The following is a 15,382-nucleotide window of genomic DNA, read 5'->3' on the forward strand; positions in this document are numbered from 1 at the left end:
AACAATCAAAAGAATGAGAATCAAATTTGATAGATAAAAGATTTCAATAAAAAAATAATAGGAAAAAAGCAAATAACAATTATAAAAATAAGGATCAAAGTTAATATAAAAATTAAATTTTAAGAAATAAAATTAAAAAATAAATATTCAAAACAAAATATATATAGCAATCAAAAGTTTGAGGATCAAATTTGATATAATCAGCAAAAATTGACATTTCTAAATTTTTTCACAACTTTTGAAAAGTGTTTTCCATCCAAATTTTTCAGGAAAATACTTTTCTGAAAACCTTGCCAAATTTTTCTTTGACTAGAAAATATTTTTCGTTAACCAACTTTCCTAACAGTAAACAAACACAAGAAAGTTTGGAAAGTGATTTCTTGAAAATCATTTTCCAGAAAATAAATACAGCAAAAATAAAAAATACTTTCCTGAAAACCAAACCAAATTTTTCTTTAATTGAAAAGTATTTTTTATTAATCAAAAAGTATTTTCTGTTAACTAAAAAGTATTTTTTATTAATCAAAAAATATTTTTTGATTAATTTTTCTAATAATAAATAAATATAAAAAAATTAAAAAATAATTTCTTCAAAATTACTTTTCCGAACAAACATTCTTGAGAGAAGTTAAAGGGAAAAAAGGATTTTAGGCGGGAAATAATAGAAATCTTTTTTGGCGGCCATTCTGAAGCCCAAATTAACAATTCCTCCTCCTAGGGTTTCTAGTGGAGAGAAGAATGAAGAGAGCAGGCATCGAAGAAAACCTTTTAGCGATCCTCGACTCCGTCTCCGATTCTAAACACACACCAGACGCCAACGATGACAGTAAGCCTTTTCCATACCACTTTTTAATCTAAGCTAATTAATTTTTAATTAATCGCGTTTTAAATTGAAACGCTAGGGCTTGCATTTCTGGAAGCAGTTCGCAGCGCTTGTATTGTTAATGAAAATCCTCCAACAAGGTGATTAATTTCCTTTTTAATTTTCTTCAAATCGTAAAAAAAAAAAAAAATTATATTTGTAAATTTCCTTTTGGTTAATATTTTGGAAACTGTTCTATGAAGCAGCAAAATGCGTGAGGCGGTGTTTCAAATTTTGAGGGTTGGGAAATCATTGGAATTGATTACGGAAAGTTTTCGCCTTTTAAATGAGTTGGATAAGGTACTTAATTGTTTCCTTCTGGACCTTACTGTTAATTTAATCTTAATTTGGACTTGCTTTTTTTACTACTTTATCTTAATCTGAGTTTGGACTTGGGATACTTGAAGATTTTATTTTTGTTTTTGTCTTCCTGCGTTTAGCGTTTTCCACGCGTGTATTTGTCAGAGAAAGAAGCATCAGAGTCATCTCACCTAGTCGTGGTAGAGGAGGTATTAAGTTTTGCTTTTATCGAAGTGTGTATTTGATCAATGTTTCTAATTGCCGTATTTTGATGAGGATGATGATAGATATTACATTCTTTTGTTGCTGGATATTAGGGCTGGTCGCCATTTCTTTTTAATTTGGAAAAGGCATCTAGAGAGAGGGAAGCTGGTGGCAGAAGCATTAGTGGACCACTTGACTCATCAGTGAGTTGGTTGTGATTGAAATCACAGTGGTTGAATTGTGTTTTTTTTTTTTCATTAAGAGGTGCTTGTTCTTGTGATTTAAAGATTGCACCACCAGATAGTATTCCTGGTTTTGAATAATTTCTTTGAAGTTGTTTGTTAGTGAAAGCTGATGTTTGTTACCTGCATCCTGCTTTTTTATTCTATTTTGTTGGCTCTGTTATTCTCAGGGTTTCCTTCAGTTAATGCAAGAACTTGCTGAAGTGGCTAATGAGCGAAAACTTCAAGCATTAGAAATAAAGGTTAGTTTATTTATTCTTTTTTCAAGTAAATAAGAGATAAGACAAATTGTGCATTGTCTTTTAGGTCCTAATAGCACGCTTGTTCATAGGTTTTTCAATTTAAATTTTATGAAGGTTGGGATGCTCTTCCCCGTTCAGTCACTTGCTGAGCATTCTTCTGACATGCCTTTCTTTCAGTCACTGAGGAACATGTTGCTGTTTAAATATCTTGTCAATGCTCTTGAAGGAGACTTTTTACCACGTAACAGGGTGTATGAAGGTATTATTGCATGCCTTGTTGGTATGCTTTTTGGTACTTTTGAGATATAAAGAGCTTATTATTGTATTGCAGAAACCATGAATTGGACCCACCTAAGGGAGTCTTTGCTCAACATGCTTTTGGTATATCCTCACCTTCTGAGTTGTAAATCTCAATGTACCTTGTTACTCATTGAGTGTGATGCTGTAATCCTTAATTGATGTCTTGTAACCTTCAGCCCTCTAAAATTTTTAATTGCCATTTCTTCCATTTTAATTTATACCTTTTCTCCTACTTGGAGGCATTGTGTGGCTATTAAATGTTTGAAGATGTGAATATCTTGTATCATATTTATTTTGCAGAGTACAAGAAGAATAAACTACAAAGGCTTGATGAAAGATTGCTTGTCCATTATGTGTGGATTGTTTGGCGTTTCTGCTGGAATAAGTGATGATCTAGAATCTCCTGACAATGCTGCTTCAAAACCATCCCATAATGGCAATACGGCTTCAGCATTAGCTTTATTTGAATTAGGAAATAATGCTTGTATTGCCTTGCAAAAACTTCTGATAATGGCAAGTCACTAAAAAGACTCCTTGATTTAAGAATACTTAAAATCATCTTTTCTATAAACTCTGATGCTGTTGACTTTTCTAGATTATGGACCTTGACATGTCCAGGAAGAAAGCAGACATGCAAGGTTATACAACCAGAGCTGATGGTGTGAGGTATTTACTTGCACTCATTTATCTCTGTGATTTTTGATTGGGTAAAGTGAACATGCTGCTGTGATTTGATTCAGGACCCCTCTAATGGAGATAATTTTGGATGAGCTAAGTTACGATACAGATATGCTTTCTCCATTTCTTAAGGTATCCTTTTTAAGTTGTCATGTGCTCCCTTCTGTGTATGTTATGCATTCATAAAGATGCAGAATCTCTGAAAGATTTAGGTGTGGGGGGTGCTAGTCTTGTTCTGGCTTCCTGTCTTTGGAATCAGAGATCACTTTTGGCCAGAACCTCAAAATAAAATATCATTCTTTCACTTTTTTCCATTATTTATATGCTTTCTTTATTAGCTGGTTTTAGCAAGCTTTCATTCTCAGATGGTCTGTAGGTGCTAAACCATGGGCTCTTTTTTTCTGATATTTTCATGCTATTTTTTGCATGATTAGGTGTTGCATTTAGAATTGTAAGCAGTCTTCCATTTAGATTCCTGTTATCTATTTTTTATGTTGTTTAATATATCTGTTGAAGTTGTTTAATCAAGCAAGTGAAGATTTTTCTTCTCATGATCAGAATGATTTGCAGGTATTTAACGAGCCTAAGTGGAAGCTCGAAATCATCTTGCAGTATTTTTCAAAATACACCACTAGGGTAAGTGAGCTGTCAATATTGTTGTCATATAAAATAATGTGCATTTTCCCCAAAGCTTTTTTGGTAAACATGTAGGTGGTTGAAAGCATCTATAACTATGATTACTTGTTTACGGGGATATATTTTCTTCTGTAGCTGTCCACTCGCACTCGGAGATCAAATGGTCCTACTGAGGATGCAACAACATTCAGTGGAGTCTTAAACTGCTTTTCCAATATCACCAACACACGAAGCATTTCAAAAAAGATAAAAGCAGATGTAGTTCAGGTGCTTTTAGCACATGCTTTTCAGGTGATTATTCTTGCTTTCAACTAGCTATACAATAGTCAACATTGCAAGTACCTAAATTTGGGCGGTGCTAGTACTTTTGCTTACAAATATGGTCTATTGCATATATAGACTCCTTTCACATTGCCTTCATGCCCTGAAATTTCATATTATGGCTTCGGTGATTGCTTATATACATCATGCTATTTCTATGAGCACAATTTCATCTGCAATGTATAGTTGTTGGGAGTTTGTGTTTCTTAAATTCTGAAATAAATAGCTTAAAGTTTTGAACACCATTTGGAGGTATTTCCTAACGTCATACAGTGGCCTTCCTACCAAGAATCCGTGATGTGGTTGGGGTTCATTATGGATTTTAGAAATTTAGAAGCGAAAGGGTTTTGCTGCCCATTTTCCAGGCAATTTAACATGTCCCCACTCTAGTCAATTGTCAAATCAATATGTGAAAGAAGATAAAGAAAAATCGTTGGAAATTTGTCAGGGATTTGTTCATCTGTGATTGTTCATTTTGTAGGTGAGACAATTCCTAAATCTTAGTGGCAGGGGTACTGTCATTTAAGAAATTCTAAATTTGTTTCTTAGTAAAAAAATGGTTTTTTCTTTTTTTCCCAATTATAAGGTTTTGTGACAATATTCTTCTGTAAATAGGTTTAGTGAAAGGTGAAAGATCTGGGCCCTGTTTGCCCAGTACGATTCTTGTTTTGATTTGATCGAATTTTGGACGCTTTTCAGGCACATTTGTCATCGTCATCTCAACAAGATGCTGATGGCATCTCTGCTTCGAAGGATGAAGGAAGGAGCACCTCTCTGGTGGAAATATGCGAGAATATAATCTCCGCATTTAGTAATTTGAGAAGAACAGATGCGTAAGAATCTATATTTAGTTTTTATTGCCACAATTTATGTTTTATGATGATAAAAATCTAGGCATAAGACTAGGCTTTATGTGCAAATAATTGCCCACAAATTAGCTGGCGGACATGGCATTCTGCAATGCTGCTTCGCTGAAGGTGATAGAGAGTGATAACCTTGGTATCTTTCTGAATGGAAATCAAAAACAGTATCCTACATCATCATCATCATTTTTATTCAATGGAAGGTACATCATCATAATAACGAGATCTTGGCAAAATTTGATCACGGTACAGGAAGATGGAGATTTTGCCAATTGGAAAGGAGGCCCTGTTTACTGCAGCAACAATCCTCTCAACAGAGACAGGAGCTCATGTATAAAGGATGCAGGTAATCCGAACATTTTGTTACCAGGTGGACATGCTCTTCTGAAGTATTTTTAAAGAATATCTCTGTAAGCTATTCATACCTTTTGTAGCTAAATTGATCATGTAACTTAAATATCATACTATTTTCTTCTGGCCTTCTTGAATTCCTCCCTACATTTTGCCTTGTTAACACGCGAATGAGATTCAACAGCATTCAACAGCATTTCTAAAGAAAGCAATGAATATTAGGTTCTCGAGGATGGAGGGTGGAGCTGCCGCAGTAGCTGCAGCCACAAAAGTATTCGGGAGTGACCCCAAACAAATCGTAATCATCTATTAAGTGATTCATTATACCTACAAAGAAGGATAGTGATTTACTTTAGCACAGAATTATACACCTGAATAATGAGAGTGGGCATCAGACCTGCTCACAGAATTAGAAAAGAGTGGCGTATAACATGCAATTTCCCTTCAAGAATATACGAGTACAGTAATTTTGAGTAACATCGGTTGAATAATGTGATTAACAAGGGTAACCCTGTCCAATTGCATGATCACTTATTCAGCTGGAACCATATACTAGTGGAGACAGATAAAGAGGCTCAGAGTGGGCTGGCCTGTCGGCTAATTGTGCAGCTCAGCAGAGCTGGCATGGAAGCCTCAATCACCATCCAACTTGTCAGGTAAAAAGACCCCCTGCTTAATCATAAATTGCTTTACATCCACTAGTAGACGCTAAATGTTGTTAACTTCTATCTCACAAGAAGATATTAGATCAGCTGCAAATTTCAATCCCCACATGAACCGATCAATTAATGGTTTTTCCTGTTTCCTCATTAGTGCTCCTGAAATGGCTCCAGACTTTAGTTATTGAACTCAAACCCTAAATGTTGACATTAATCATGACAATAAACAACTTTCACCGAACCAGTAGTGATCAGCTGCTGGCACTCACTTGGATGATTGTGAAGAGTCAAGTTGCATTGTGACCGGTCCATCATTCACTAAATTGACCTTCAAACCATCCAAAGCATCAAAGTTAGGGAATGGACCTAAAAATTGCGACACTGAAGAGAATGGGCAAAGGTAAGAATTTGCAGGGAATGGACCTCAAGGAAAAAATTGCGACCCTGAAGAGAATGGGCAAAGGTAAGAATTTGGCATGGCAGATTGTACCTTCATCATTGCTCCGAATACACCATCTAAACCACAAAAAAAAAAAAAAGCAATTGAAAAATTCAGGAAGGGAATAGATCACACAATCATTTCTGAAGCAATTATAGGATGAAGAATGTAGTGAGAATTAAGTAATTCACTCATAACGTTAATCGTACATTTACATCAAACATTCACGCTTCCAATTTGAAGAACAAATGGCGGGGATGTGCCAAACTGCAGACAGTTGGCTCTAGCAAAATACAGTTATTCTTCATTGAAAACTTTTAAACTGCATGTATTTCATAATTATATCCAATTTTTTTCAGTATTATCTGCCACCTCACTTCATACATATTATATCTACACATGGAGTTAGGATATCATGCAGCAATGAGTTGTGACGTCAAGCCACATTAAGAGGCAACAAGTGCAGTATTAAGCCTGTTTGTATTTGTTTTTGCAGTGGAAAAGCTATTCTGAAAAAAATTAAATTTATTTTATTTTTTAAAACTAATTTGTTGGGGTATTTTTAGATTATTTTAATGTGTTGATATCAAAAACAAAATTTTTAAAAATATATTATTTTGATGTATTTTACTAACTGTGTGAATGAAATGATAACATAACCAACCAAGAACAAAAACAAACAGAAACAAGCAAATGAGAGTACCTTTAACTGCATCCGGTCTGTAAGCTTTCCGAAATTTATCAACCAAAGATTCATAGAAAGGTTTTGCCTTCTGGGGTGGCATTGCTACATGAAAATCCGGCTTGTTTCCCTTCAACACTCCATACAATGTAAATTGGCTCACTATCAAAACACAGGCAACTAGCATTATAACTATATGCACCTAAACACAAAATCAAAAACAAAACAAAATCCCAATAGCTTTACAACATTGCTAAGAAAATCATCCCTTTAATTCGAAACTGCAAGTTGTTATTGTAATTTTGTTTGTTTTTTCTCTCTTGGCTCAACAAGATGGTGGCGTGTAAAACGAATACCTAACAGAACTTCGTAATTTCTCTGCATAACCTGCATATATGCACACAACACATTTATTAAAAAACAATTGTCTACATAACGTAGAGAGAAAGAGGTGAGTAATTACATTCTGGTCCCATCCTCTGCCAGTACACTCGTTTGTAAATAACCTCATGTTCAACACCTTACGGCATCTACTCAGAAATTAAAACTCAATCACTCACACCGTTATCAATAACACGATTAAACACACAAAAAACCAAAAGGGTTTGTTTTAGATTACATGTAATCAGAATTGGAGTCAGTATCAGACTCGTGGAGCCCAACAAGAACAAGAAGGCCTGGTCCAATCTCCGATACCATGTGGCCATCAACCTGTAATCAGTACAATTGTTAAAATGCTGCAGAGATGTGAAGGAGAGGGAGAGTGGAAAAGTGACCTCCACACTGGCAGAGGTGACTCGCTGGACTACGGCTCTCATGGCTCTGATTTGGAGAGTTTTGCAGCTGGCAACGGTGGACTTCTTGGCAGTTTTGTCGGCGGACTTGGCGAAGGATGGAAGAGTAGAGAGGGAGTGGTGGAGACCGTGCATTTTTCTTTTCTTCCTCAACAGTCGAAGCTAATATGGGCCAGACTTGGCATAGACCAACTTGCCTCGCAGCATTGGACCACTTCAACTTCACAGGCTTTTAAAAGAAACAACTTCTTCAAATAATAATAATAATGATCCTAAAATATCTTGATTATTTATTTTTGAGAAATTCAGTTTAGTCTTTAACCGGAAATGTTTCAGAAATTTATAACTATGCTTATGTCATCATGAATTTTAAATAAAATAAAATAAAATAGTCGAAGTTCATAACAAATAGTATAATTTGTATGGCATAAAACATGCAGTTTATATGGTGAAATGCATCAATGGATGTAGTTTTGGAGATTAGTGAAAATGCTTTGGAAATCTAATTAAGAATTACATTTTAGGAACTCCATCTAGACATAAAATATAGTTTGGGGTTTAATTTGAGAATTATGTTTATTATTTACATTTATTCCCCCTATACAGCGCTATTTTATTAATTATTTTCAGAGTTCATCTTATTAGTGACTTCTTATTACTCACTTTAAAAAAATAAAAAATATAACTAGGAGAGAAATTTAAGGTGGATATATTGCTATCACTTTTGATAATTTATGAATTTTATCCAAATCTACCTCCAAATAGAAAAAAGAAGAGGTAGAAAGAAAAATAAATAAATCTAATCATGTATGTATATTAAATTCTCTCCTAGTCTCTCCCTGTCATGTTCCCCTTTCCACTCCTATAGAACCCATCTTTTCCATGGCTGCTGCAAATGCTTGGAAGAATTTATGCTTATCCTTTCCTAGTTGTAGAACCAAGGGCATAGTTCTTGGGTCCAAAAATAGAGCTTGGTCTGAGGCCAACAAGCCCAATTTAGCCTCCAAATTCCCATAATAAGCATGATCAAACAAAAATGGAGTGGTCACATCGAAAGGAGCAACAGTGTCTGAATTCCCACCGAATTGTGGGCAGGACATTCTGAGAGCCTTTAGTAGCCTTGGATCCATGTCAGGATCAGGCTGCTTAGTGCCACGGTAGTTGTAGAGTCGGCTAACAAATTGCTTACAGTGTGCAAATCCAAATGTATGAGCACCAGAAAGAACAACGAGGTCCTCAAGTGTCAGTCCTTTGGAGTTGAAGAGTTTTAGTTGTTGATCAACTGTGAAATTTGCCCTAGGAATGTTGTAAGGTACTCTTGACGCCATTGATATATTTCCATCCCACCTTCCTTTCTTTACTTGGTAATAAGGACCTCCTGCCTGAGCCACATAAACATGACAGATGAAATCAGGGCACACCCTTGATTGCTGGACAAAATAACATCATCAATCGATACAGATCATGGTGTTTTAATAATGTATTACTTGAATCTCATGATGTAATGATGATTGATCTTGTCTCTAATGGTGACCTGATTTAACCACCCCTGAAGACTCTGATGAAAACGACGAAAAGGGAGAAGCAGAAATATGAAGAGTCTGTTGAGTTTACTTGTTTTGGATACATACTACTTTTTAAAATATCTTATAAATATATTAAAATAATATTTTTTTTTAATTTTTAATGTCAATAATTAAAATTATCTAAAAATATAAAAACATAATAATTTTAAACAATAAAATTTTCAACTTTTGCCTAATTCTTGTCCTGAACGCAAAACCAATACCAAACGGGGAAAAATCAGCAAACTGCTTTTTTGTCTGCACCTTTCTGCTTTGTAATCATTATGCAGGACACGTATTTCCACCAACGGAAAAGAGGGAAATTATTAATCTATCTTCTAAATTTCTAAGCAGACTATGGAATAACACTACAGCACCTTGCAATTTCAGCAAAGAACATCAGAACTCAAACCCTTAACATAGAGAAACTTTTGGTATGGAAAAATTTAACTAAGAGCATAAACCGAAATGAAAGGGCATAATCAGTATGATATTCAAGAAGGAAAATGAGGGACATACAAGGTGGACATAATCTCTGGCCGCAATTGCAAGAATATCTGCACTAGAAACAACACCAGGGCACTTGCTCTCCACCAAGGCCTTGGCCTTGCTTATAGTCTGAAATCCCTCTACCCTTAAGTCCTGATTGTCCTCTGCATCCTTCTCTGCCAACACTTTACTTCCAGGCGTTGTTGATATCAATATTGATGCATCACAGCCCTTCAATATAACCACGCATCAGGTGTAAGTAAGAAGGTAATTTATCAATCAATAAGTATTATGATCAGCTAAAATGCACGATGGGTGGCGGTGCATGTTACAAAAAATGTGCCGAAAAATAAGCTAAAACATATAGCATGCATGGTAAGGATAATGCAGAAAATGGAATTTAGTTTACTTGTACAAAGCAGTCATGGAAGAATAGGCGAACGGTGGCTGGCCCAGAAACTGGTGCTTCTTTGAACTGCTGGGAAGTGACTGAACCAACAAGTTGCTCAAGTTGAGGGCATGTTTTTGCATAGTAATCGACAGATAATTGGCGTCGGGTGCTAGTACTGTTGATTTCTCTGGCTGCACAATTTGAGGCGGTTAGAGCAAATAAGAAACTAAGCAAGAAAGTGCAAGTGGAAGAAGAAGAAGAAAGAGAAGGCATGATTGTTGTATATGCAGGCAGCTTAGGACAGTGAAGAAATACATGCACAAGTGAAGGCCCAGTAGTGAGAATTTCTTGAGGTATATAGATTGCCATGTTAAAAAGAACAAAAAGAAAAGAAAAAGTAGAGAATGAACACCCGTGAAGTGTTAGTATTACAGTACATAATGATTTTTAAGTGTTTTTCACTTAAATATGTATTAAAATTATACGTTTGGAAAATGTAACTTCTTGTATTTTCAAAATAAATACATGTTTAAAACACACCCAAAACATGTTCCAAGACAAAAAAAAAAAAAAAAAGTGCTTGAAGCTCCAAAAGGAAAAACAAATATATATACATGAAGCTAGAGAGAGGGAGCCAAAGAAAAATGGTAATTGGGGAAGGGTAAATGTGAAGCGATGAAAAGCATGAATATATGAATTGAGCCATATAAAAGTAAAGAATACTGTTTAATGGCAGGCCTTCAATTTAATGCATATTCTTGTCCAATTAAAAAATGGGGATCTAGCTAATAGAAATGGTAAGGGCAAGCAACCATCCATTCACGGGAACAAGGCGTCAAAGAGACATCTTTTTCATACACGAAAGGGACAAATACCAATTTTTTTTTACTTTTTCGTGCTCGACAACTCCAACTTTGCTTCTCAAGTTATGCTGATGAATATTAGGGAAGATCTTGCCCTATAACTTGGGGTATATATGTTAGACAGTGCAATTAAGTACACATATGACCCATTTACTAATATATATATATATATTATTAAATCAGGCTTTCAATCACTACTAAATGCAGTGTGGTAGCTTACAAATGCTGAGACCATATTTAAATAGAAAGCTGTGTAGAACTTTGAAGGCAGATGTAGAGTAAACCCCACTTATGTTCTTAATTGCAGAGCCTATGCAACCGTGAGGAGCCTCATCCATAAAACAAGAAAAAGAAGAACCAACCGTGAGTAGCCAATTTGCTTTTCTTTTCCTGTTGGAGGGAAGCATTTTTGTGAGTGAAATAAAAGCTGATTTGTTTTTGAAAAATAGCATAGTGGCTCTTTTTTTTTTTTAACAAAATAGCATCATTAAAAACTTATTTATAAAAATAGTATACTTAATTGAGACACGCAAGTCTCACCTATGCGACCCTAAGACATGCACGTTATATATGCGCAACCCTTCTAGACACACAGGTTCGACCTACTCATTTAATCAAATTAAAATTGTCAAGAGCCAATCTTGAAAGGTATAACTTTACTGGTCAGGTCCTAGTTTACTTCTGATAGGTCACTAGTTTGAGTCTCACAAATCTCATTATTACTAGAAATTTACACGGTCGTTCACTTTAGAGCTTGTTAGATTAGTCAAGGTGTACACAAATCTAAACATCCATGTTAATTTAAAAAAATTATTAGGAACCCTTTCTTCACCTTTATGGTATATTTTGTCCTTTACTCCTTCCCCTTCCCCCACACCACCCTCCCTCTCGCGATCTTTCTCTCTATCACACAATAACTCTCTCTCTCCACCATGATATAATACCTCTCTCTCTCTCTCTCTTTCTCCATTCACGATAATAGATATCATTACCACCTCCACCGCTTACAACACCTTTATTTCAATAATTTCAGGTATAATTCATCTTTCTTCTTTATTAATTTGATGTTTCTTTTGCTAATTTATCATTATGTTAGGGGTTAGGATTAGGTTTTTTTTTATGAAAGCATTGGGTGTAATTTTTTAAAATTTAAGTTAACGTTACTTGGAGAATGCAAGTTAGGGCTCATCTAAATCATTAGGTTGGTATGCCCTTTTCTAGTGATAATAGTTTGAATTGAAAGGTTGGGTTGACTCCCAAAAAAACGTTGTGAATTCTAGAACTCCACTTGAATAGTAGACCTAAATGAGAAAACTCCTCTACTATAAAGTTCACTCGAATCCCAAGTTACACTTAAAGGACCACATAAGCATCACATGAAACTGGTCCATCTGGGATTAGTGATGATTTTATGAACATAACATTGGCATAATAATTATAGATAGAAGCTCGGTTGGATATGATAATTGCTTCATATTATTATATTAACTCTGAACCAAGTGATTAGGAAGATGGTCATTATATTGATGATGTAGTTAAGGAAGATGATTGTCAAGTAAGTTAATTCACAAGACCTTGTGTGCTTGAATTTAAGGATGCTAGTTGGACTTCTCAAATGATATATAATGATTTGATTTTTTATTTGAAAGATTTCAGGTTTAACTACTAAGTTGGAGGGAAGACAAACATTTCAAACCAAGCTTATTAAGTAATGGCATATAAAGAACTCATTATGATGTTGATCATTGTTAAAGAAAAAATAAATACTAAAATTGTGACAATTCAAGTTACTATTTATAGGGATTTTTCGTATGATACCTCGTATCATAAGGTATATGTAGCTATATGAAAAGTATTAAAGTGATTATTTGATTCGTATGAAGAGTCTTTTCAAATTAAATCCAAGTACAGTTGTTGAGTATGATCACAAAGTGGTTGATGAGAATAAATCAATATTTGAGTATTTTAGCCATTTAAAGTTTAAGGTGTTTGCATGCTATCGTACACAAATAAATATTAATGCTGTTTATTTGTATGAAAAGTACAACAATTTTTTTTATTAGAGTTATTTATAATGTTAATAATAGGGTTTTCCTATTATGTTATGCTTTAGTAAAAACAAAATAACAATAATTGAACTTAGTTTTTAGATTTACTTCATTGATACAACATATGTGGTCATACTGGATTTTGTATAATATCAAATAAATATGTAGCAATTAAGAATGTCCTAAAATGAATATAATCTAAGTCAATTAGGTATTATCGTTATTATTCATGATAATGTCTAAGTAATTTTAATAAAAAGTTAAAATATATGGCCTTAAAGAAAATGCTAGAAAAGATGTGTTAAGAACCTTAAAATACATATGTGGTCATACTGGATTTTGTATAATATCAAATAAATATGTAGCAATTAAGAATTGCCATAAAATGAATATAATCTAAGTCAGTTAGGTATTATTGTTATTATTCATGATAATGTCTCGGTAATTTCAATAAAAAGTTAAAATATATGGCCTTAAAGAAAATACTAGAAAAAATGTGTTAAGAACCTTAAAAAAAAATTGACTAAGGGGGGTGAAAAAAATAAAGAAACCGATGAAGATGAACCTAAAAAAAGGTGCACTCTCATGTGATGATGGTGCTATTATGATAATATAATGATTAATTCATGAGAGGTTTTTAATAATGTTTTGAGAGGTATTTACGACTTACCCATGATAAATATAATACAGATGACCTTTTAAATGTTAAATAAATATATATATTTTATTGAGTGAAGAGATATGGTAGAAGATTTTATAAGATGTTGTGTATTGTAACCTTGACAAGTACTTGTTGAATTATAGGCTGGTGTAGATTTTAGACGTTTTAATTGTGCATCTCTTGTGCTTAACATATAAGTTTCAAGGCAAGGCCTGGAGATGGAAACTTTTCCACTGTAAGCATTTCTTCCATCTCTTCACAAACATATGATTCACTTGAATTTCAAAGATAATGGTTTCAATTCTTTCTTTCGGTCTTGCTGAAGATTGAAAAGGAAAAAAGAAGAAAAAGGAAAAGAAAAAATGATGGCTTAAATTATTTTTTACGGGCCAGTTGAAGATTCAAGAAGAAAAGGAAGAAGAAGAAGAAGAAGTTAGCCATGGTGGCTAGGGTATTTTTAGTTCAATAAAACATTCATAATATTAATAAAATATAATGACAATTTTATAAATAATTAGATTTTTTTACGTGAACTGTGTTGAACGTGACTTATTGAGAAAAACACAGTAGAAATTTTGGTTGAGTCTTCATCCTCTTCAGTTGTTTATCTCCCTTTCTTCAGTTTTACTTCAAAGAAATTAGTTAGAGCAAGAAATTGGTTGTCTTGCTTTTCTTTTGATGTCAGGAACTCAGAGGAAAGTTCATATATACACACAATGTCCACTATCATCTGAATTCAGTCGTGTTGTTTAGGTTATGGGTTGACTCACCTAGATCAACTGGGTTTGATTATTTTTTTTATTTTTGCTGGTTTTTTTATATTATCTAGATTGATCTAACTACTATATCGATCAGGTTCGAAGTGATTCACCGGAGCAGATTGAATTTAATAGCTGTGGTAAAACCTTCACGATCCGTCAATATTATTGCTCTACTCTCCCTCCCGTGGAAAGGTGTTTCACTCGGTACCCTACCTACCAGAATTATGGGACCTGAAAAGGAGAACTGAAACTCTGAAAGGAGCCGTCCATGACACATTGTCAAAAAGTTATTTATACCGTAGTGTGACCTTTTGCTTGTGGCACGTGTAAACAGGTATGCATATCTGTGGGCTGGAATAGCAGGTCTTCGGTCTGGTGGTAGGGGCCTGAAATTGGTGAACCTGATTTATCACTCCAAACTCGTCACAGCAGCATGCGATGTACCTTTGTAGTCTGTTGAGGTCCATTTTCTGTCTGTAAATTTTCCCAGAACAAAATCCTGTCTAGCCCTACAAAACAGGCTGCAATTATTGGCATATAATTTGACTAACCTTTACATTTTTAAAACAGTTTGTTCTCGACTACAGGACGTGATGCAGAGCTTAAGTGGGATATGTATAAGATGTACGATGCTGACACTGTTATTTGGATCACAAGATTAGTCATATCATATGATATGACACTAAGTGAATGTGATTTAGTCTAAAAAATATTTTAGTTCAAAAATTTAAATTAATTGATAAAATCTTATAATATAATTTATATAATTCATTAAATAAATAATAAAAATGTATATTTATGATTATTTAGTTATTAAAGTTGTAATATTATATCAAAGAAACAATTTAATTAAAAAATTTAAATTTTTAAATAAATTTTCAAAATATAATTTATATTATTTTTCAAAAACAACTTTAGTGAATATGATGAAATGCATTCTGAAGACTCATGACACGACTAAAAGATTGATGTATTTTCTCAAGTGCAGGAGTGTCGAAATAATAAATAACCCGGCAAGACTGGGGTCGAAC

At 34.1% G+C, this 15,382-nt stretch overlaps 3 protein-coding genes across 7 annotated transcripts; 1 reads left to right on the forward strand and 2 right to left on the reverse strand.

The window, feature by feature from the left end:
* The first annotated feature begins 627 nt into the window (after nucleotides 1–627).
* SNI1 (negative regulator of systemic acquired resistance (SNI1)) lies at nucleotides 628–5,207 on the forward strand. 2 transcript variants are annotated; one of them, XM_011047580.1, is made up of 15 exons: nucleotides 628–826; nucleotides 903–963; nucleotides 1,069–1,162; nucleotides 1,303–1,371; nucleotides 1,480–1,569; nucleotides 1,779–1,850; nucleotides 2,028–2,109; nucleotides 2,182–2,231; nucleotides 2,451–2,663; nucleotides 2,746–2,816; nucleotides 2,891–2,960; nucleotides 3,387–3,464; nucleotides 3,600–3,755; nucleotides 4,485–4,618; nucleotides 4,901–5,207. In XM_011047580.1, the coding sequence occupies exons 1-15, from the start codon at nucleotides 739–741 to the stop codon at nucleotides 4,983–4,985; spliced, it is 1,413 nt and encodes a 470-aa protein (XP_011045882.1). In that variant the 5' UTR covers nucleotides 628–738; the 3' UTR covers nucleotides 4,986–5,207. The 2 variants fall into 2 exon arrangements, with proteins under 2 accessions (XP_011045882.1, XP_011045883.1); XM_011047581.1 differs by having other exon boundaries at nucleotides 3,399–3,464.
* Nucleotides 5,208–5,365: 158 nt separating this feature from the next.
* Nucleotides 5,366–7,720, reverse strand: LOC105140670 (D-Tyr-tRNA(Tyr) deacylase family protein). 3 transcript variants are annotated; one of them, XM_011047582.1, is made up of 8 exons: nucleotides 7,556–7,720; nucleotides 7,399–7,490; nucleotides 7,243–7,309; nucleotides 7,136–7,166; nucleotides 6,801–6,941; nucleotides 6,149–6,174; nucleotides 5,928–5,986; nucleotides 5,366–5,817 (listed from the first exon to the last, which is right to left on the reverse strand). In XM_011047582.1, exons 1-8 carry the CDS (start codon nucleotides 7,706–7,708, stop codon nucleotides 5,781–5,783), a joined length of 606 nt encoding a protein of 201 aa, XP_011045884.1. In that variant the 5' UTR covers nucleotides 7,709–7,720; the 3' UTR covers nucleotides 5,366–5,780. The 3 variants fall into 3 exon arrangements, with proteins under 3 accessions (XP_011045884.1, XP_011045886.1, XP_011045885.1); XM_011047584.1 differs by lacking the exon at nucleotides 5,366–5,817 and having other exon boundaries at nucleotides 5,924–5,986; XM_011047583.1 differs by lacking the exon at nucleotides 5,366–5,817 and having other exon boundaries at nucleotides 5,933–6,024; nucleotides 6,082–6,174.
* A 1-nt stretch (nucleotide 7,721) lies between these two features.
* Nucleotides 7,722–10,598, reverse strand: LOC105140671 (peroxidase 19-like). 2 transcript variants are annotated; one of them, XM_011047586.1, is made up of 4 exons: nucleotides 10,037–10,598; nucleotides 9,658–9,858; nucleotides 8,394–8,955; nucleotides 7,722–7,802 (listed from the first exon to the last, which is right to left on the reverse strand). In XM_011047586.1, exons 1-3 carry the CDS (start codon nucleotides 10,385–10,387, stop codon nucleotides 8,416–8,418), a joined length of 1,092 nt encoding a protein of 363 aa, XP_011045888.1. In that variant the 5' UTR covers nucleotides 10,388–10,598; the 3' UTR covers nucleotides 7,722–7,802; nucleotides 8,394–8,415. The 2 variants fall into 2 exon arrangements, with proteins under 2 accessions (XP_011045888.1, XP_011045887.1); XM_011047585.1 differs by lacking the exon at nucleotides 7,722–7,802 and having other exon boundaries at nucleotides 8,262–8,955; nucleotides 10,037–10,597.
* Nucleotides 10,599–15,382: the final 4,784 nt, after the last annotated feature.

Source organism: Populus euphratica, unplaced genomic scaffold, assembly GCF_000495115.2.
Source record: "Populus euphratica unplaced genomic scaffold, PopEup_1.0 scaffold112.1, whole genome shotgun sequence".
Taxonomy (NCBI): domain Eukaryota; kingdom Viridiplantae; phylum Streptophyta; class Magnoliopsida; order Malpighiales; family Salicaceae; genus Populus; species Populus euphratica.